Here is a 22,498-nt window from a genome sequence, read left to right on the forward strand (position 1 = left end):
TGCTTCGTTAGCTTCGAAAAAACAAAATACAGCAGAAGAGCCCAGAATATTGAGTTTTCTCAAATACACATGTAAAAATTTGTGTGAAAATTGTCCCTGCAGGCTTAACAGATGGATTTATGTGATTGGAAATGTGCCTCCAAATGGTCAGTGGTTTCACCTTTCTCTGTTTGTGCTTGGTTATTCACAGGCTGATGCCAGCACTGTTGAAGACTTTAAAAAGTAAGAAGGAGCTGCTCTCCAATGAGATTTACTTGCTGAGTGCCGTCACTGCTCTGCTGAAGGTTGCAGAAACATTACCACACTTCCTTAGTCCTTATCTTTTGGATTGCTTGCTGCAGGTGAGCTGACTCGTACAGATATGTGAAGGGGGACAGGATCTTCCCAGTTCCTAGAAGAACCTACAGAGATTACTTTTTTTCTCTCTGAAACTGAAGTGGAAGGTTGTAACGTATTACTCTTCTACTCACCTTCTTATGCAGATAACTAAGATACAGAATATAAGAGCATCTCCTACTCCTCCCTCTGATAGGTTGTAGTTTGCTTCTTCGGAAAGGGAGATGAATCCTAAACGATCATTCTGTAATATCCATGATCTCATCAAATGTGTATATAACAGCTCTAGTTAGGGTAATTCTGACCCCCTGCTGCTGACATGCACATTTTTTCAGTGTTTGTCTTCTGAAGACAGCAAAGCTCTGTACACAGACATCTTAATGTAAGGTGCTCCGAGTGGTGCAAACAGCAAAATTCCCGTCTGACACTTGCAACAGACAACTACTGTAAAATAAGTTCTGGAGTTGTTTTAAGTATGCCTGACTTTTGGTGGATTTCCTGATAGGTTGTCCGCTTGGAAAAGATTGTGGTCGAGTTTGGTCCTTCTTCTCAGATAAGCTTACGTGTAACATCATTGAAAACTATCCTAGCTACAAGGCTTGCTTCCCGAATACTCTTGCCTGCAGTTACAAAGTGTTACAGTGAAGTGGCAAATACCCGGAAGGTAAGGATTTTTTTCATTCTTTTGCATGGTGATTAAAAAGAAAAAAAGACAAAAAAAGAAACAAGCAGTGCAAAATTTGGTTCAACTGTCACGGCTGTGTCCCCTCCCAACCTTTTGCCCACCACCACCCTACTCACTGGGGCAGCAGAGTAAGAAACGAAGTCTTAACGCTGTGCAAGCACTGTTCAGCAATATCTAAAACACCGGTGTGTTATCAGCATTGTTTTGGTCACAAATCTAAAACACAGCACCATATGAGCTGCTATGAAGAAAATTAACTCCATTCCAACCAAACCTAGCACAGTCTTTGTATTATCTCTGTCTTCTTTTGTATCGCAATGGTGATTCAGGAAAGTTAGACCTGGGAGAAATGCACCAGTTTAATGTCCTTAGCATGTTAGATGATGAATGTTTGAGAGATCATCCCATTCATAAAGGCCTTGATTTATCTGCTAGGAACATGAGCTGAGTCATAATTTTCATCTAGGCTTTGCTCTTGTCTCATAAGTGCAAACCTTTCAGACTTAACTGGTATCTCCAGTATTGGAGAGGGCATACCAAACTCTTTTCAGGAATCCTGCTAACTTAAGCCCCCAAAACGTACAGGAAAAAGTTCATTTATTTTATCAACAATATTTTACTGAGTAAATGTGTGAAGTGAAAAACCCAATTCCCTTGTTATGTTTCTTGGTTGCTGTCCATATCACAGTTGCTTTGTATTGCTTTGCTTTTGTTTTGACAGAACTGCCTGGGTCCCCTTATGAGTATTTTGAAGGAGCACATTGTTGGTATGGAGAAGGAGCACCTGATCTCCCATCAGTCTGAGCTGACGGCATTTTTCATGAAAGCCCTGGACTTCCGAACAGAGCACGCCCAGGTGGCTTGTTTAGGGGGATGAACAGCAGCAGCTCAACCTTTCCATGCTAATTCTGTCAGTTGTTTTAAAAAACATTAGTAGTTTCCCTTGCATATGTGCTCTGAAATTCCGGGTACCAAATATTCTGTTCTGGAATTTTTCTTGGGGTAGGAAACATTATGGTTAGGTATTTAGTCTGAAACACAAAATTTAAATGTGCTTTGAAAGCTCAAATTTTTACATTTCAAACTTGGAATTATGTTTTCTAATTTTTCTAGGATGATTTAGAGGAGGTTGGTAAGACAGAGGCTTACATTATTGATTGTCTAATAAGTATGGTTATGAAACTTTCCGAGGCTTCTTTCAGACCCCTCTTCTTCAAGGTAAGAAGTTTAAATATAATTCATCTGCATCAGCATATTTGTATTTTCCAGTGCACAGACACAGGAAAGAGCTAATCTGCCTTTCACTTTCAGCTCTTCGATTGGTCCAAAACAGAGTCTACCCTAAAAGACAGACTGCTGACATTCCACCGAATAGCAGATTGCATTGCAGACAAGCTCAAGGGTCTCTTCACCCTGTTTGCTGGTCATTTAGTGAAGCCATTTGCTGAGACACTGAATCAGGTCAACATTTCTAAAACTGGTAAGTTTTCCGTTACTAACTAGAGAGAAGCACTGGCAGGCTAACTCTATTTGCTGAAAGAAGTTAATTATAATTGCTGAAAGTTTTAGTCTTACAGGATTTAATTCACAGCACATATCTCTCATTTCTCTATTTCTTCTTTCTCTCATAAATAAGGCATCTTTCTTTTTCTGATGGAACCAAAGGATATTTTTCATCCCTGGGCTCTGGGCTGCCAGTACAAAGTTGAGACCACATGAAAATTTTCATTGTCAGTCCCAGTCCGTGCCATGAGAATAAAATTGTGTGGAAAGAGGGGACTTGTTTCTGTTTAGTTTCTTTTTTTCATTCATTGACTTCTCGTATATGCTACCTGGTGTATTCAGACTCCTCTGCTTTCTTGGCAAAAACAGGTATTACTTTTTTGTATGGGAAACTATTTTTCCCCATCCCAGTTGTAGTCACCTGAAGAAATTCTCCATATCCACAGGTATGGCCAAGCACTTTTCCTATAGCCTGTGGCTATTCTTTTTTATTCCCAGTTGACTGTGAATGGCAGTGGCAGACCTGCTAGGGCATTAGCTAAAAGCCAGATAACATATTGCATCCACTTTACAGTTCTGAGTGATAAGTGCGTAATTGCTACATCCTTTAGCTATATTCACGAACTAACAATGTTTCTATCTTGTGCGGAAGTCTTGTATTTTCATTTTTTTGATGATTTTTTTTTTCTTCTACTTGATGTGTAGATGAAGCTTTCTTTGACTCTGAGAATAGCACAGAAAAGAGCTGTCTACTGTTGCAGTTCACGATGGACTGTCTGCACAAGCTCTTTCTGTTTGACACCCAGAAGTTCCTGAGTAAGGAAAGAGCAGAAACCTTGATGATGCCTCTGGTCGATCAGGTATTGACAAACACAAAAAACCAATTCATAGCTAATTTTATTTTTTTTTTAATCTGAAATATTTTTTTTTTTACTATCATCAGGCCTTATTCCTCTCCCGTAATAAAAAGGGAGGAATTGATTCATTGTCTTTGGGCTACACACAGTATTAACTGCTTTGCTAAGGCTCTGAATTACTAGGTTTTTTATCCTCTTTCTAAACATCTTCATTCCGTAAGATCCATGCATGTTGTTGAGCTCTTGCAGACCAGTGCACTCCCACTGATGGTCTTTGACATAACTCTTGAGTACTGAAAGCCAAAGCTAGAAGAAGCGCTTTTGACTGGGTTTATCTGAGGCTGGATCTGTTTGACAAGCTTTTTACTTCCACAGCTAGAAAATATGCTTGGAGGAGATGAGAAGTTCCAGGAAAGAGTGACAGCACACCTGATACCCTGCATAGCTCAATTTTCAGTGGCAATGGCAGATGATTCTCTTTGGAAACCACTGAACTACCACATCCTGCTAAAAATGAGGCACACCTCTCCTAAGGTTGGGAGCTCTCAGAATTTGAACTGGTTTTCTTTGTTGCGTTAGAAAATGGGAACGCTGCCCCAAAAACCCAAAGTGGATTAGCCAAGTCATTGCTAAAATACTAGCCTAAATTAAAATACTGATATTGCACTATGCTACTTCCAAGTTCTAGAGAGATGTATACAACATGGTCTTCTGCTTTTACTGTAAGCAATCAATATTCCATGTGTGGATGTCTTCCATACTGTGTGGTTTGGATTTTTAAAAGGTTTGGTAGCTATTAGCTGTTTGTGTATGAAGAAAGGGGCACTTCAGAGGGTGAACTGGAAGGCAATTACTTATCAACCTTCAGACCTGTTTATTATATAAATTATATAAAGTTTTGTCAAGACTCTCTTATTTGACAGGTTATATGTATTCAGGGGGAGTAGTTGGTTTTTCATTGTACTGAGTGAAGTCCTTCTGATACAGTGGAAGAGTAGCATTGTGACAGGAAGTTAAAGACCGTTATATCAAATAACTTCCAGCAACATACCTGCTTCTTGTAACTTACTTTTCCTTTGACATTATCTTAACCCAGATGTTGAGATTTAAATTAGCTTAAAACTAGTTCCCTTCAGTAGGGAAAGCTAGTTTACAAACTTATATGGAAAGAAAGTGGGCAGGGAGAAAACAGGGAAATAGACAGTAACGTTTGTTTTCTTACAAAGATTATTGTTTTGTTTTAGGTACGATTTGCTGCTCTGCTTGCTTTAGTAGAAGTTGCACAAAAACTGAAGGAGAACTACCTCGTCCTGCTACCAGAATCTATTCCATTCTTAGCTGAGCTCATGGAAGGTAATGTTCTAAAGTGACATTCATGAAGGCAGACAACTGGCCTATGACCAAAAAAGAATACAGACCACTTATTTCAAAGATTCAGACAGGAAGATTGCTATATATCTTATGAATTGGTATAGGGTAGCTTAAACTGTGCAGGATACAAACTGGATTGTATCCAACACACTCCTAAAGTTCAGTTGAATTACAGTAGTTTCTTCAGTGTTATAGCCTGCGCACGTGTCCCCAGTTGCATGTTTTAGATCAGTGTTACAGTAGAAATAATTTGCCTAAGTCCTGAGTCAGTGCCAAAATACTTTTGAATAATTATTTCATACCTAGTGTTTGAAGACAATTCTAGCCTTCACGAGTGATGAAGCCTTCCTAGGGTAGCTTTGTAATCACTATTCTACTTAATTCCTGCTTTATTTCTTTTCCTAGATGAATGTGAAGAAGTTGAACAGCAGTGTCAGAAGACAATTCAACAACTAGAAGTCATTTTGGGAGAACCACTCCAAAGCTACTTCTAATTTTATCCCCTTTTTCAAATTTTGTCGGAATTGTGTTAGCTTCACACAAGCAAGTGTTACAGGCAAACTGTCGTACTAATTTTTATCAGAACTAAGATCTTAACTTTTTAATTAAAAATATTGTAAGAATCTGGCTGTATCATTTCTGGATGGTCTGGGGACTTTTCCTTAACTGCTCTTTTCCGAACAGTGGGAAACTGGAGCAAGCTGTAAGCAAATTCTGACAGCTGAGCACAGAGTGACAGCATGTGAGACTCACTGAATTCCACTGCGCTTGGGGTATGGGGCTGTCATACTACAGTGTAAGCATGGTACTCACTAGACCCATTTACTGCAATCCTGAGAATCTGCTTTTCTGTCTTTTTTAGGGAAGTAAAAAGTAAACCCCCTGAAGATACTGAAAAGGAAGTTACAAGAAACTAGGATTCATACAGGAGCTAAAGCTTTTTTTTTTTTTTTTTTAAAGACTGCTATTGATTAGCTGCTTATTTACCTGAAGATCAAGAATAAATTGCTTGCCATGTTAATGAATTTACCAAAAAACTCACCGTTTGCACCAGGAGGTGCTGGTTCATTACACTGCAAGTAAGAAAGGCACTCAGACTCCATAACGTATGGTTGAAAATGCAGCTGGTTAGAACTGTCCTTTTTATAATGTTAATCTTACATCCCATTGGGTGCTGGGAACGGGCCACTGTTCAGTGCAGCATGCCATGCAGATCCTGTCTGCGGAAAGGTTACCTTGGTCATTCGTGCTCTTACAGGACTTTCTTAAAACAAAACAACTATTAATCACGTCTGCTGTCAAACAAAAAATGATGTTCAAATGAGAACTTCCTGCTGAACTCTTAGATAAAGGCAAGGACACACAAGTGGTACAATTGCCATTACGAAGTGGGAGCTGCCTGCCAGCTCCTCTGTTACAATGAGCCAGCTAAGTTTATTCTTCAGCCAAGGGCTATGTACAGCACAACACTGTCGTGAAGGCCACACCAGCACAGCTGAGGCCTAGGCTTACTCAGGTTAACTGGTCTGTGGATTGCTAACTAACTCAACTCCTTGATGTGGAAACGGTCCTCCAGTCAGGACCACTCTACCACCTTGGAGATACTGGTAAAATAATAACCAAAATAAGACAAAATATAGACCAAAAAGGGATCATAGCTACTTAGCTACACTTGGAGAAAAGCAGAGTTCACAAATGTTTGTATTTATGCTTTTTGTATGTTAAATCTGGTAATTTATCTTAAACAGTCTTTTAGGGTACATTTTATTGAAATTGCTTCGTTCTTGTAGCAGCTGTTAAGATAAACAGGCATGTATTGACAGACAGTAGCAACTTATATTTAGAAAGAGTATAAAAATTAAGACTGACATTGGTTTGGAAAACTGATTTTATAGGAACAGCTTGTTTCAGATAGACAGACAGTATTTTAATACAAGACTGAAAAAAGGATTCATTCTCTACTCCACTGATGAGTATGCAAGTCTCATCTCAGCTGAAAACCCTGCCTGGAGTACCTGGCTTCACACGTTTTTAAAAATTGAAAAACACAAACATCTACTTCAGTCCCTGAGCAATCTCAACTCTAAGTTAGGAGCCATTTCAGATCAAACAAGCTTTCAAAAGTTCATGCAGTTGGAACCAACTAAATCATTTTCATTTGTTTCACTTCGGAAAACTAAAAGCTAGAAATGCTGCTGAATGTTTGATTGAAGCCACTTGGAGGTGACATAACCATGAGTGTCAGAGAAAGTACTACTCCAGCAGCAGGCTAAGAAGTAAGATCAAATTCCTCCTTGCCTTTTGCTAGAACTGATGGGTCAACTCTTTGCTTAATCCAGCCTCAGTAAAAAGGTTACAGTTGCTAATATAAACTAAGAAGCAGACAAGTGTATTTCATAATTTTATTTTAAATTAATATCCTTTTTGGGGTGGATAACCATATCTTCAGATCCTATTTCAGTCTCGTTTCTACTTCACAATATTGAATGTATGCTATCAAGGAAGGCCAAGAGTAGTTTAACTTTTAAACATACCAAGTGCAATTGTTAGACACAGTATAATGCAGCATTTTCATATTACTAGGTTCAGTAATACAGGAAATTTATCTGAGCAAACACTTACTTAGCTTCCCAGGATACTGTACATTAGAGGAGGATTTAATCTCACAGTTAGCAGTTCTGGTACTCATCTAACTCAGAGAGGCAGATGCAGAAGCCTAGATAGATAAAGGCAGGCTCAGTGCGAGTCAGCACCTGTTTGCACTTGACACGGAGGCACTGCCATTAGAAGAGGTTTAATTCTTTTAGTACTGATTGAAAAGAACTACCAGCTCCTTACATCTAACAATTTAACATCTCCCGTGATTTCCACTACGTTGATCTTTTCAAGTTGTTTAAAACGATGCTTGTACTCTAGAGTGTGAACACCATTAACAGCAACTTTGAACTGGTGGGCATCACAGAAAATGATCAGCTGAAAAGCAAGAGGAGAAACAGTTACATTTCAAGCTCAGGTAAGACATGAAAAACAACCTGATGATCTAGCCTAGACTTGGGCAAGCCCTGCTGCTATTACAAAGAATGTTTCATGCAAAAGAAACATTTTTAAAAATGGAACTTCAGTAAGATGCATAGAATCATAGAATAACTCAAGTTGGAAGGGACCCATAAGGATCATCGAGTCCAATTCAAAATTTCTTATGAGCACAGGCTGAATTCTTGCAACTATTTAAAAAGAAAACTCATTAGAACCAAGTCAAATCTCTGCTCCTTATGGTCCCATTCAATCCTAAATATTCTCAAGACACTGAAACGCAGGAATGGCAGTTTTATTTAAATCTGTATTAGTGACATGACATTTAAGCACCACTGCTAATCCTTTTGGCAGAATTACCAGTTTGATGCTATGTTTCAGTTAATCTTACCTCAAAGTACATCCCTGGACTGAAAGGGAAGTTGGCAACTTCCTTTTCCTCTTCTCCCCAGCTGTCATGAAGGTATGAGTTTCTTACAAAAACTTTATTTTTCACTCGGGGATTTAGATGTAATGCAATGTCCTTTGAGTCACTTGGTTTCAGATTTATCGCAAAGCTGGAAGATATTTTTTAGAAGTTTACTATACCAAGGGTTTATAAACCTGATACGGTAGTCCATGCTATTTACCAAGCCCTTAGCCAATACTCAGAACTGTTCTGGAGCCAGGGCTGTGATTCACCTGAAGAACCAAGCAGGCAGTTAACATGCATTTGTCTCCTTCGCACAGAAACCTTTGCTGGAGGCAGCAAATGCAGGACATGACCCTGCTAGATCTGCCTCATCACCCACAGCTTTCTGTTCATGTCTCAGCAAGGAGGTATTGAGCCAAGAGGGCCAAGTGTTGCTCCCCTACAGCACTAGGAAGCAGCGTTCTCACAGAAACATATGGTGCTACTTGCTCCATCATCTCTTTCTCCTAAATCGGGCAGTGGAGAGTGGGAGGCTTTGTTTTACCTAAAGACATTCTATTCTTTCTGCCAACAAACCAGACAGACTGTAAGGAAAAGTTTGAGGATCCTCTCCATACATTTAAGATTACTGGGACACCATGCATACAAAGTGTTACTTTGTAGGCAGCGTAGCTCTGCCCAGGCTGAATGAATACTCTGCATCAGACATGTCCACAACACAGAGGAGCTCTGGAGAATAGTGATCAGAGGGGAAAGTCATCCAAATTCAAATGAATGCTTCAACTTCTGGCAAAGACCTCACTGCATTTGAAGAAGAAATATCCTTCCCCCAAAATTAGCTCCAGCTGGCAGGTTATTTCCCTCCTTTGAGAAGCCTGGAATTGCTTAGTCCAGATATGAAATATAGCAACAGCCACACTTCCAAGCTGTGAAGTCCTCTTTTTCACTGAGAAAAAGGAACATCTACAACTGTGTGAACTGAGTGAAAGACATTAAATAACTTACAAACTGTGTAAAAATATGTACATTTAAAAGCACAAACACAAAGAGCAGACAACCTGCAATGCTTTAACTAACGCCCAAAAGCCTCTTCACACTTACAAGCAGTATGTTCAGCACTTGAAATCTGCTAATAAGCATTTCAAGTCCAAAGGAGGAAAACAAATGCTACTATCTAAGTATTAATTATCCTGTCCAATTTAAAGTCCATTCAAACTTTGTTAATGACATTTCTAGACCTTGGGTTCCAGTATTAATATGAACTCTGGGTACTGTTCAGCTGCAGGGAAGATATGTGCTCTGAGGAAGCAGGAGTGCAGTGCATACACACAGCATAAAAAGCATGCTTCTCATCATTTGCACTAATTGCTTCATGTTTAGGCGTGCTTCTGCAGAGCCAAAACCACCCTTCAAGCAAAGGGCATGCTCAAACACAGACATTTCCTCAACTCCATTTTGACCGTGTTGCGCTCCCCTCCCCCACCCCTCTTAAATCATGTTGGGAAAATGTCTTCTTTGCAACCCATTCCTAATTTGCTATCAAAATTATAGCTCATACTCCCCTACCAGCTTTCATCACTCAGCTGTTGTCAAGTTAGGCACCTTCATGCTTACACAGTCCCCGAGGAGGCTGTCCGAGAAGTATTCAGAGAAACATTGCAACATGCAGCCTTTGAGCACATCAGCAACTGATCTAACTCACTCATTTTCAATCTACTTCTGCCAGTTCCCTTACTCTTGGATCTCTTTAGAATAAAAGCTGTCTTTGTACAATATGTGTGCTCACATGCCTTGCAAAATGAAAACCCTGAACAGACACACAATCTTGTGAATGATGCAGATGATTTAGTAGGTTAGACACTCAGGTTTTACCTTCATTTTTCACAGCAGAGCTGCTATCTTAAGTCCTCTCTAAAGCGGTATTCTGCAGGTTCCTGAGAAAACTGCACTGTAGTTTCTTATGACTCCAGATGCAAAGTTGCAAGTGAGTAAGGATATACCGAGCAATGGAAAAGCCTACTCATTCTCAAGAGCAGCTCAGTTAAATAGCAGAAAAATTGACTAACACTTACCTCTTTGGGTTTTTATTCACTTCTCCTTTAATGGTAACTGTGCATCCTGGACGAAGTGCAGTATCAAGTTTCCCAACGTAAGGAACTCCCTGGAAGTACACCACCAGTAAAAATTTTGACTGTGACTTACTTTTTTCAATGTACAAGCTGACCTTTTTACTATGGCAGGAAAAATTTTGCCTACAATTGCAAATCTGCACTTACAGCTAAAGTTATTCCTACCAACATGTTCTGGGATGCTAACAGTACAGTGGAAAAGTTAAACCAAGTCAAAGTTAAAAGTTAAAAAGATAAACATATCAATGTATTGGTTTTTTTCTTTAGACCTCCACCTTGAGTTCAAAATAAACATTATTTACAACTACGTCTGCCACCACTAATGGTGGAAGGAGGGGAGGAAGGAAAAAAAAAACCTCCCTGCACTAATTTCAATTTGTATTACATAGTTATTCAGATACAGACATCCCAACCTCTCCTGTCTGAAAGCTTCAGTTATGCTTTAAAGAATGAGACTCATGCTAGGTATGTAGTCCCACAGTTGTACAAGTACTAGAAGTAGGGTCACTGAGTATTCAGTCCTCCTGGCACCAGTTCATAGATAGTGCAAGTATTTTATTTGCCTTTTTTTTCATTGTGTTAGAAGTTATTTTGATCAGGGAGAAGGAGTGAATGGAGAAGTACTTTGCCTTTATTTTTTGTTGAAGTCCACCACTTGCAAATAACTATTGCATGTTATTTGGTTTTGAAAAGAAGACTGAAGAAGGCAGACCATCAAGGCAGACCGTCGAGGCAACTAAAATCATGGCACTCACTGCAACTTCACCTTCTCCACAAATTCTATTTGTATAAATTCCTGGCTTCCAACCCCTTTTCAATTTGAGCATGGTCCTTACTCCAGTCTGGATACTGTCCACCTGTACAGCTTTTAGCTAGAAGATGAGCACTCACTCTGTCTATGATCCATGCTAGCTGGGTGCAAGTTTCAACCCTAAGGTGCAATGCTTGCATCCAGCCACCTGAAGTGTGTACAGGGTAAGCACGGATCTGTCAGCAAGAGGAAGATGTATCCAGACAGGTTCTGAGATACGCACATTAACATAAGGCCACTTGGCGTAATATGACTGCAGAATACTTTTGTTTTGCAGGTATTCCCTAAGGTGGAGGAAACTAAGTATGCTTATTTGAAAAAAAGTTTTTAATGTGATTTGGTCCTTTAAAACTTCCAAGTACCTCACTTTTTATTTCTCTGTTTATGGCTGTGGATGGTGTGTTTATCTTGGGGTTTTCTATATGATTTAACAAATAGCCTCACTTTTACTAGCAGCAGAAAAGAGGATTTGTCTCTACAAAACCTCACTGATGATCATCTCCCATTAGATTCTTGATTCCCTTGTTCTTTGCATGTTTTTTCATGAATAACTGAGATGGTTTTATTTCAATTTTTTTTACTCTTCACATTTGCCACAAGTCTACACGAGACACTTACAAATTGTGAACCATCCGGCATTTCCCCCTACAAGAGAAAACAAACATTAAATAGCTTATCAGACAACAGGGAGATTCATTCAACCTTTTACAAACATACATATTCTGTGTTTATCTTTGTTACTCCTAGAGATGATGGCTGAGAGCCTTGTAACGACTGCAGAGAGAGAGGTATTTAGATGTCATTGCTAACATCATAGAACTTTTTACGTTAAAGTTGGTTTAGAACCATATATGGATCTGTGCTACTTTGAAGGGTGAACTGTTAACATGAAAATCTAGGGCGATGGTAAAGAAAAAGATAGGCAAACCCCTACCAACCAAGGAAAAGTCCTGAAGATCAATTGCTGAAGCCAAATCGAGATTTCTAAAGACCACCTCATCACAGTCTTCATCCTTATTTAACAGTCAGAGCACTGTTAACCCCTTAGCATCTGAGGGGTACCCACCGAGTTTTCCCTATTGGGGTAAGGAATACCATCAGAGCAGGTCCAGGCAGAGGACCTTGGGATTCTAAGCAGCCCTCTGCATCCCTGTCCCTTCCCATGGGAAGGGCATATGAGCAACACGGCCATGCAGAGATACAGTTCCAGCCTAGCCCTTGCAGATTCTATCTTCAGCTTGTTTATTTCAATACAAGCCTCCCTCTTCCTCCTCAGAAGAGTATATTAGAAGCAAAGACAAAAAGGAAACAATTGCCCTTCTCCATTCCTTTCTTCCCGAAGGATACAGCATCAGCAATCACAGACTAAAGCAACTCTGCTTTGTTTTGTGCTTGGGACAGAAACGAACCTACAGCACCTGCTTGTCCCCAAGCTTTTCTCGGAGTCAGTCCTCCAAAACCAGGACTCAGACAGCTCTGAAACAACATTATTCTAGCAACATGGCCAAGCAATGTGGCCTGTAAAAGTCTGTGCATAGGCTTTGCAAATGGTCAGTGAGTAGACATATCTTTAAAGTTTAGACCGCATTTTTTTCAGGTCCAAATCTCCACCTTCCATCAATACAGTTATTAATCTGCTGACCTGAGTTAGACCTGATGTTTGGCGGCAAGAGACCCAAGCTTTATGCAGAATGTAGGGAGGATGGGGCAGAAGAGACGCAGAATATTACACAGGAGTAGGTAGGCTGCCTTAGTGAGTGGCAAGAAGAAAGGGAAAAAGCATTCACCTTCTGTATATCCCTGGAATTTATCACCTTCCATTTCTGCTCACCCTTCCAGAGCAGAAGGATCTTTCCTTCTGCATAGGGGAAAACATGTTGTTCAATTCCTCCCTGTTTGTTTACTTTCTCTAGCAGAGCTGGGAGCTGAGAGGAAGTACAGCACTGCCTGCACTTTATATTCACTGCAGTTTGGTCCAAGTGCAAGTCAAGCCACAAGGTCATCTCTTCTAAATGCCCAGAAATAGACATACACTCCTATTTACCATTTCATTCAACAATTAGTGGGAAAAACAAGGTTATGTGTACAAGCAGTTCCAGCCATGGCTGAACTTGGCATTTGGAAGCCAAACAAGTTACAGCCATGGCTGAACTTGTCACTTAGAAGCACTGAATACTGAGAGTTCATTTTGGAGCTCCTGCAATATTTAAAAAGTCTAATCCGTTTCCAGGTTCAGTATCTGTCCTGTCAACTTTGTAAGCTGTAAACTTTGTCACCCTTTTGCCCCTAATCTCAAGACTAAAAAGGGAAGACAGAGATGCTCACATGAGACTCGCATGTTGAACTGCGGGGAAAAAAAGTCTTGTTATTGACATTAAACTGTGTAGCTGCTTTTCTTTACTTTCTTTTCACCATAAATCCTACTCTGTAGTTTAGAAAGACAGAGGAAAGAAATCTAATAAGTCATATAGACAGCTGACTTACATTAGAAACAAAATTTATAGTTTTGATCTGCACTTTGCCATATATTCCAAGAGTATCTATTCTTTCAAGGCTAATTCTGTGGTTGTAGAGCAGCAAGTGCTTCTTGTTTACAGTCACCTAAAGAGACAGGAAACAAAATAGAAAAATTGTATTAAACATACATCACACCAGCCACTTATCAAATTATATGCGTGTATCTCTGTTTTACACTGTTTTGGTACAGAAGTGGGGAGTGTCCTAGAAATTTCAGAGCAACTAAGTGTGCTCTGTGAAGAGTTAATTTTCTTCACAGTAGCTAGTATGGGGCTATGTTCTGGATTTGTGCGGAAAACAGTGTTTATAATACAGAGATATTTTCATTATTGCTGAGCAGTGCTTACACAGAGTCAAGGCCTTTTCTGCTTCTCACACCACCCCACCAGCGAGTAGGCTCGGGGTGCATAAGAAGTTGGGAGGGGACACAGTTGGGACAGATGACCCCAACTGACCAAAGGGATATTCCATACCATATGATGTCAACGCTCAGCAATACAAAGCTGGGGAAAGAAGGAGGAAGGTGGGGACGTTTGGAGTTATGGCATTTGTCTTCCCAAGTAACTGTTACGTGTGATGGAGCCCTGCTTTCCTGGAGATAGCTGAACACCTGCCTCCTGATGGGAAGTGGTGAATGAATTCCTTGTTTTGCTTTGCTGGCATGCGCAGCTTTTGCTTTACCTATTAAACTGTCTTTATCTCAACCCATGAGTTTTCACACTTTTACTCCTCCTATTCTCTCCCACATCCCACCGGCGTGGGGAGTGAGTGAGAGGCTGGGTGGTGCTTGGTTGCTGGTTGGGGTTAAACCACGACACTAAGTTCAGCTCATCCATGATTCAGTCTCCGTCGCCATTACTATGGAGGGGATGTATTTGACTACACTAAAATATGCATTTCACACCTTTTGTTTCTATCACCTCATCATTTACCAATGTGGTATTGTCAGCCTAATATAGAATCTATTTTTGCAGTGTAACAGAACAAGACAAATACACCTCACGTGTTTCCTCCAAGAGGACTGTGCTGCACAAGTCACAAAACAGGTTTACACTAAGGTCAGGCCTTAGCACATAAGAAGGGAAGGGTGGAGTAGCCATTAACCACAGTAGGAAGTTACTTGCCTACTCATCCAACTTAGAGGGAAGCAATACAAAATTAAAGGTCTGATTTACTTAGCGCCTCTTTAAAGAAGAGCTTCTAAAGTTTTCTGCAGTTAGACTATACCTAGGTAACAGAGAAACGAAGGCTTCCAACTATTTATTGTAAGTATACAAAATACCTCTCTTTTATTGGCCTGACAACTGGCTATGGACAAAGAATTGACCCAGACTCACCTGGAATTTATCCTTTAAAATCATGATGACAATCTCAAATGACTTCCCTTTTTGAAAAGGCATCTCGTAAGTGATCTCCTCCCAGCCCCATTTTTCCGTCTCCAGCGTGTTGCAAACAATGCAGCCAGATCTTTTGAAGCGGGGGTTGAAATGAAATGCCACATCAGCTCGAGGCTTTATGCTACTGCCACACTGTAAATCCACCTGGAACCTAATCATAAAAATAAGACAAACCACATTCAGCTCAGTCTGTCAAGAAATCACCTAAAAGTTCGATACACTTGTGTTTTACTGTGGAGCCTCACAACAGGCAGACACAATGAGTACTGTTGGACAAGAAAAAAACCCAAACAGATATTTGTCCAACTCCTACACATTTGTGAAAGGTTCTCCTATGATTTTTTGCAATTAATTAAAATATTTAAGTATTTATATAATGGCCATTATTCATATCATGTAAGCTCCTAACTTACTGTGTTCACCATCTTCCCTCCCATCATCTTCAGTAGAAGATCCAAATGAACTTTGGGCAAAGTCAGGGAACAGAACCCCCATACTGGGCACATGCACTACTTCATACCTCCTTATCCCAGTTTAAGTTAATTAATTCATGCAACACATTCAGTTATCAATTTTGTTAGTCTCAGATAACCTCTTTAGACAAGCAGACACATGCTATGTCAGGGAAAAAAACATTGCCAAAGCAGGCAAAGCAAAAAAGAGAGAAGATCAGCAGAAAGCAAAAAATCAGTTCATCCTCCACTTCTCATCACAAAGCTTTCATTAACCACTTAAGCCTGTATTCACTCTGACGCTATCACAAGGATTTAGATCAAGCCTTTGTGTGCCATCATAAGTAGGACCCCTGGAAACATATTATCCATTACATTCTTGTTCACATGGTGACATTGTAGCCACTACCTGTCTGCATCATCAGGAACAGTCCCATGTATCACAATCAGCTTTCCAGGAACAAGGCCACCAAGTATTGTCCCAACATATGGAATGATCTAGAAGAGGGGAAAAAAAAAGAAGGAAAAAAAGATTCAAATAACATTTTGTGATGGAGGCAAAAAAAAAAAAACCACAATAGTTTTAAAAATAATATTCTAATAATTATGTGGTGCTCTAGCACATTAAAAGAAACACAACTAGCATTTCATTTAAAAGAAACAGTAGAAAAGCAATAAATACCCACTATAAAGGGAAGGAAAAACCCAGCAGATTTTCATCTATGAAAACCAAGCTTCTCAGATAAAATTAAAACTAAAATTTACAGCCTCCATTCCAAGCTCTCTAATAAAAGTGAGACAATAAGATATGGCCATTCTTCAATAGAGTATAAAGAGGATTCACTTCAAATTAGGTCATTGCCAAGGGCTGACTATTATCAGCCCTTTGCTGGTAGCAGAAGGCACCTTCCACAACCCTTCTGACCCCAGACTACAGCAGCTGCGTTTTGGCTTGTTCTTGCTCCATTTTGGAAAACAGCGATGGGAAAAGAAGAGACTATGTTACAGAGTGTCTTTTTAGTAAAAACTGCACGACAAACACAACAAAATAACTCATCCTAATGAGCTAAGAACTGCAAGGTGCACTGAAATAGCCCTGTTCAGGGGTCCCGGTCTTTATGGTATCTACAGTACGCAGTCTGACTCAAAGCCTGACTACTTTTTCTTCCACGCCAATAGCTGGAGAAGGTAACACATGCACGTTATGCTAAATTTAAATGGCAACATGGTAGGAGTTGTTAAGGCATGAAGGGACACGTCAGTTAAAATAAAAGCCCCAAACACCCCGACACAGCTCTCTGGCAAAGGCTCAAACATGCTGACAGAAGCCCTACTCTGACCATCAGCTGGTGCACCCAGAATTTCAGGAGGGAAGGGGAGTACCTTCATAGAAAACTGTGGAAGTTCACAGGAGACTGATCTGAAAGCAAAGCTGTAAGTCTGCATCTCGTCACATGTGCTTTAGATTGAAAAAGGAAGTAAATGGTAGCAAATGTTGCATTTGCTCTGGTTAACAGACAAAAATCTCTGCCAAGATCGTGTTTTTTGGTTTGGGGGCTTTTTTCCCCAAAAGTCCCTGATCTACGGAAGAGTGTATAAGATTTTAGGACATTTTTTAAATGAAACACCAATTGCAAACAAGTGTTCCGGTAATTTAACAACAAAAAAATTGACAGACTGGAAATACTACTCTTGAATGGAATACTGGACCATAAAAGGACAAGTTGAGATTTTTGGGCTTTAAATATATATATATATTTATCAACATGCAAAACAAGATATGAAAAGGGGATGTGTTTGCTGACACCTATTCTTGTGAATTTATGAGGAAGGAAGGGGGAATAACAGCAAAAATTGTCTAAATCCGGAGTGTTGATCATTTCTGCCAGGAGATACACATCCTTTTCTGCCCTCTCTCCACTTCCCTTCTCAGCTACCCACACGTTGCACAAAACCTGATTTACAGTCACCTTCTACATCAGGCAAAACAAACTGCAAGAACTTGCTTCTCAAGCATAAACTCACAAATGGTCAAGTTGTTTTAAGTCTCATGTATTTTTATTGGCTTAAGTTGGTGTATTAGAGGAGGACCAAAATGGGAAATTAAACGTTAAAAGTGAAAGAATAAATAGGCTGAAATCCCTTTGCTTACTGGTAGTAGCTTGGTTCCTTAATATACAGGCTGTACACAAGAGGCTCATTTTTATTCAAAGAATAAGAACAATAATAATAAGAAAAAACATATCTTGATTATTTTAGTTTTAACACACTGCTCCTGAGGGGTAGCAGCTCTGAGTAATGCAGTAGAGTAATAAATTACTGGTTCAGTCTCCAAAGACAAACCAGAGGAACATACAGACACAGGCCAGGGATGCTGGGACTTAATCACTCTAGTGGATCAAAGTTATTTACCCCTGGAAGAGAAGCTGTGGCAAAAAAACTCCTTTACATTCAAAAGGATGCATTTATTTAAGAGAAAAGAAGGTTGGCCATCAACTCTTCAGAAGCTCAGACATGGAATCTGCATGGCCATAACAGAGCATTTCCTGGGTGCAATACCACAGACTTAATGAGGCTTTGTCATCACAGAACGTGTCTGTAATTTCCTCACATCTCAAAATGTTCTTCTACTAATTTCTCCTCATTTATTAAGAGTAATGCTTGTGACATCACATGATCTACCAGCATCCCAGCTCTCTTCCAGACCTCCAAAAATTACCTCTGAAGCCAGTTGGTCAATGTCAACTGAGTTTAAGAGGTCTTGAAGATCAAGTTCTTTCTAATATCTGCCAGTTTTCCTAAAACAAGAGGACAGATTATGGTCTTACAGAGGGAAGGACTGTGATAACACAGCTTTCATCCAGTTTGCTGGGTAGTGGACAGCTGCCCCATCAAATGGGGCACGGCAACATTTCCTGCCAGATGGGTGGAGTAAAGGGCATGAAGAGGAAAGGAGGATTTTCTGGATGACGCAGAACAGTACAGTAGTGAATAAATAAGTCTCAGACTCAAACCTGTAATAAAGCTCTTAAGTTTTACTGCTCATGGAACAATTCACTGTAACAGCAAAATCTTCATAGCCTGCCTCCTCCATCCCTACTAAGTTCATTTTGTGCGATCACACTGGTGATAGAATCACAGAAGGGCTGAGGTTGGAGGACACGTCTGGTGTCCATGCCTTGCTCAAAGCAAGGTCAGACAGAGCAGGTTGCACACGGCCTTGTCTGGAAGCTGTCCTGAGGTCATCGGCACAATCTTTCCCAACTCTGCCTCCTTATTCCAATCTCGAATACTCTTATTCCCACCTTAGACTCTTGACCCCTAAGCCCTAGTTTAGCCCTTTATATTCTCCAGCCTGGTCTTGTCACCCATGATACTCATCAGTCCCCTTGCAGCCATTCAATTTTGCTGAACTCTTACTCTCTCCCTTACACAGATTATTTGTCCAAAACACTCTCCCTTCTCTCCTCCTCTTCACACCTCCTCTCCCACCAAAATCCTCATCTACCAACTTTCATCCTCCCTTTCCTTTTGCAGTTCAGTTCTTCCACCTTCTAGTTAATGTCCACACAGCTCTCCTTCCTCTCCCAGCTGGGTTCTTTGAAAAAGGCTGAAGCTATTCCCCTGTCATACCTAACTTTATCCACTTTGCAAGCAGTGAACATATAGGGGGATTGAACAATCAGATTCACTGAGGGCACAGGTGTGTATCAGTGCAAAGCTGCAATAGATAAGGAAATCCTGTGTAGATCTGCACTACTGTACACCGCACATGGATACTCTAAAGACTTTAATATTTTTTAAGAGTTCTAGCACAGAATGTTAAAAATACTACTTCCTGCAGGCTCAAAGGAACTACCTTGTTAAAGATACAATGAAAAGCACAGCTCCAGCCGACCCCTTTAGCCACACACCAGTGTCAGGCTACTGTCCCAGATCATAAGAATACTAGAGCTTTGCAGAGAAAGTCTTCAGACTCTAAGCTAGCTAAACAACATTCCATCAAATCCACTCTCTGCAATGGCTGAATCACGTTAGTTCAAGCCTTCCTTACAAAACAGGATTTATTATAAGATAAGATATCAACTGTTGAAAAAGATTCCAAGTTTAATTGTTCAGACGGAAGTTACAAGCACCACAAAAAAAACACATTTCAAAAGGGCTGCCAGGAACCGCCCGTGTTTACAGAGAATTAGGAGTGAAAACACTGCTTATTGTATTTTCACTTTCGATCCAGCACATTCCGCAAAAATGCCAGACATCCAATAAGCTGTGTATGAAAAAGGATTACCCTGAAAAGGCTGACAGAACTTCCTTCCTGTTTTGAGAGTCCTGTGCATTAAGTGTCCATTTGCTTACAGCACCATTTCTAAACACCGTCAGCTCCTAGTGTCACCTGTGGCATTCTTCCTCAAATACCTAAGCAATGCAAAGAGTTTTCAGTAACACCCCTCACTGTGCAAAACAGTACAAGTACTATTGACATAGAACAGCAAAGTCCCATTTCCCAAGGGAGAAGTTGTTGACATGACAGGGAAGTTACCGGGTTACTGATTGTATTCTGCGGTCCGTTCAAGGACATCATCTTCCCTCCTCCAGTTTAATTTTGTCAGTCCTGTGTGACCACTTCAGGAGTGTATTTAAAGGACTCACTGGTCGGGCAGCACCAAAGGAGGGATCCCTTCAAAAAAACAGAACTTTTGATTAGAAAGAAACAAAGTGACACTACATGAAGTTAAACCCTCCAAGGTATAACTTTAAACAGCACAAGAAATAATGAAAATATCTTTACTTCCCAATAAATTTGCTGGAGTTTTGCAATATGAAAATTAAAGGCTTGCTTAAAGAAATAAGGTGCCACCCTAACAAGGGACAGTGCACACAGGTAAACAATGTCATCAGCAGCTTCTTCAGATTCTGAGACAGAATCCCACGTAAAAATCATCATTGTACAGGGGAACACTGATAACTCAGTGCCTCTCAGCTGGGCCCTAATAGCTCTCCATTTGCAGCTGATCCCTGCCTGCAGACAGGGAAAAGATACATAGTACAAAAGCAGTTTTTCTAAGACAAACAAACAACCACTTCTGTTTCCTTTAACACCTTCTGTGCTATCCCCAGACTTCCCAAGGCAGACAAGCCCTAGGGACTGAACTTGCTTTTTCCAGTTTTATCTTACATAAAGTTAAGAGATACTAGGCAAAGACATAGCAGGGAAGCAAAGGGTGTTTTATGTTTCTTCCTCCAACACATACAATCCCTGAACTCCAGAAGTAACTACAGGAGTTTGTAAAACTTGCATTAAATGCACAGCATTAATAAGAAATGAAATAACAGTTTGTGAGTATATCCAGCTATACTGTAATTTCTTTAGCAAATCTTCTAATGAAGTCATCAAAATTCAGGGCCCAACTTAAACTAAAGTAATTATTTCTTACACATTCTGGAGAAATAACTTAAGGTAGCATGCAAACTGTGCGGTGATGACAGGCAGACAGGGAAAAAGTCAGCGGTGAGGGTTCTAGCATCACTGCTGAGTGACAACTGCTAGCAACATTAAAAGAAAAAAAAACAAACAAAAAAAAACCACCACCAAACCAAAAACCCAAAGTTCGTGACCTGTTCTAAAGGGCCCTGGGGTTAACCTGCAATGATTCAACAACAGAGTGGCCCACTGTAACATCTGGCTTATCTTGTGGGAGATTTGGGCCAGAAGGGTATTAATTCTCCTATTTAAGACCAGTGTCTAGAATACAATTCAGAGAACATAAGGTGCCTACACTGCATAACTGGTTTGCCCCTTTTATCTTCTCATGGGATACCACCATCAAGTCACACCAGGAATGTGCAAAGGCACACAAAATTTCATTATTTTCATTTTAAAAAGGAGGAAATCAAGACCAAAGCAAACAATAATTCTAACTTTAGCATTGGGAAGTCCAATAGCAGACCCCAAAAAATGAAACCCACACCTACAATCCAGTGTCCAGCCGCCTGCTAACTGAACTTCCCTGGGTGTGCAACAGCAATCCAGATCCTGCTGGAAGAGGATCCTGGAACAGAACTGTCAGTCTTGGCAGACCAGGTGGCACTATAGCAAAGTGACAGGTTGAGGGTTTTTGTGTTTGGTGATTAGTTTTTTATTGAAAAGGTCACAACAATGAGGGAAAGCTGCAATTCAGGCTCTGTTTGACAAAACAGGGGATGGGCATGCAACTGCAAGGTTCTCCTGTAACCTTCTGTCAGAGGAACCACTGTCAGTACACGTCACACCAAATGTTAAGTCTGCAACACTGTAAGTTAAGGTTTCCTGATGATACTTTTAGACCTGAAAGAGATACATATGCTTTCCTGTTATCTCACACATTGCAAAGCAGCTGAAAACCTCTTCAATAAAAAAAACAGGAAACAAAGGCCAACAACCACTGTCTCACTGTGACATGCAGAAAATGTCTTTCATGAGGGTAACTCAGGTTAGACTTCATAATCAAAGCCAGATTTTACAGCAGGGCAAACAAGACTTCTGCAAAGAGAGTAAGCGAGATACATCCTGGATATTAGCAAGCAATTCAAGTACAAAACACCAGTGGCGTTCCCCGGCTATAAACCCAACACTACAACAAGCTAGAAGGACACAGGACTAGTTTCACCAAGAAGCCTCGGCCACTTCAGCCTTAAGGCGCTCCGAGGAAGCCCCGGCTCCACCGAGCGCCTCCTTCAGCCGGGCCCGCCTCGGCCCGGCCAGGGAGCTGCCCCTTCTCCCCGAGGGGCGGACGCACGCAGGCGGGGTTATCACTGCTTCTGCCCTCCGCTTCCCCCCTAACGGGACGCTCCCTCCTTGTCTGCACAACCTACCTCCGTGACTAGCAGCGCCTGGAGACCCGCGGGCTGAGGCCGGCCGGCGCTGCCATCGCCCCCCGCCGCCGCCGCCGCCAAGAGCCTCCGCCCCGCGCCCGGCCGGCCCTGGCCCCTCCCAACGGCTTCCGGGCGCCTCC

The 22,498-nt window shown here is 40.8% G+C and overlaps 2 protein-coding genes across 3 annotated transcripts in view; one reads left to right on the forward strand and one right to left on the reverse strand.

Moving 5' to 3' along the window:
- The window catches only part of HEATR1 (HEAT repeat containing 1), a 38,025-nt gene extending 32,620 nt beyond the window's left edge, over positions 1-5,405 (forward strand). The window contains exons 36-44 of the mRNA XM_059835769.1: positions 191-341; positions 842-1,000; positions 1,743-1,877; positions 2,135-2,239; positions 2,333-2,501; positions 3,230-3,384; positions 3,757-3,915; positions 4,626-4,734; positions 5,158-5,405. Coding sequence (XP_059691752.1) covers positions 191-341; positions 842-1,000; positions 1,743-1,877; positions 2,135-2,239; positions 2,333-2,501; positions 3,230-3,384; positions 3,757-3,915; positions 4,626-4,734; positions 5,158-5,246 — 1,231 coding nt within the window. The 3' untranslated portion in view covers positions 5,247-5,405. The remainder of the gene's footprint in view (positions 1-190; positions 342-841; positions 1,001-1,742; positions 1,878-2,134; positions 2,240-2,332; positions 2,502-3,229; positions 3,385-3,756; positions 3,916-4,625; positions 4,735-5,157) is intronic.
- Positions 5,406-6,591: 1,186 nt separating this feature from the next.
- On the reverse strand, positions 6,592-22,409 carry LGALS8 (galectin 8). Of its 2 annotated transcripts, XM_059835771.1 has the most exons (10): positions 22,359-22,409; positions 20,047-20,184; positions 15,913-16,001; positions 14,992-15,202; positions 13,622-13,738; positions 11,855-11,911; positions 11,756-11,782; positions 10,270-10,358; positions 8,177-8,342; positions 6,592-7,725 (listed from the first exon to the last, which is right to left on the reverse strand). In XM_059835771.1, exons 2-10 carry the CDS (start codon positions 20,086-20,088, stop codon positions 7,576-7,578), a joined length of 948 nt encoding a protein of 315 aa, XP_059691754.1. In that variant the 5' UTR covers positions 20,089-20,184; positions 22,359-22,409; the 3' UTR covers positions 6,592-7,575. The 2 variants fall into 2 exon arrangements, with proteins under 2 accessions (XP_059691754.1, XP_059691755.1); XM_059835772.1 differs by lacking the exon at positions 11,855-11,911.
- Between the last annotated feature and the right edge of the window lie 89 nt (positions 22,410-22,498).

This window comes from Gavia stellata, chromosome 2 (assembly GCF_030936135.1).
Source record: "Gavia stellata isolate bGavSte3 chromosome 2, bGavSte3.hap2, whole genome shotgun sequence".
Classification (NCBI taxonomy): domain Eukaryota; kingdom Metazoa; phylum Chordata; class Aves; order Gaviiformes; family Gaviidae; genus Gavia; species Gavia stellata.

Coding starts and splice junctions, on each gene's coding strand:
- LGALS8 (XM_059835771.1), bottom strand. CDS start 20,088: ATGATGTCCTTGAACGGACCGCAGAATACAATCAGTAACCCG. Junction 16,002..20,046: donor AGAATACAATCAGTAACCCG/GTAACTTCCCTG, acceptor CCCCTCTTCTAG/ATCATTCCATATGTTGGGAC. Junction 7,726..8,176: donor GTCCAGGGATGTACTTTGAG/GTAAGATTAACT, acceptor CTTGCTTTTCAG/CTGATCATTTTCTGTGATGC.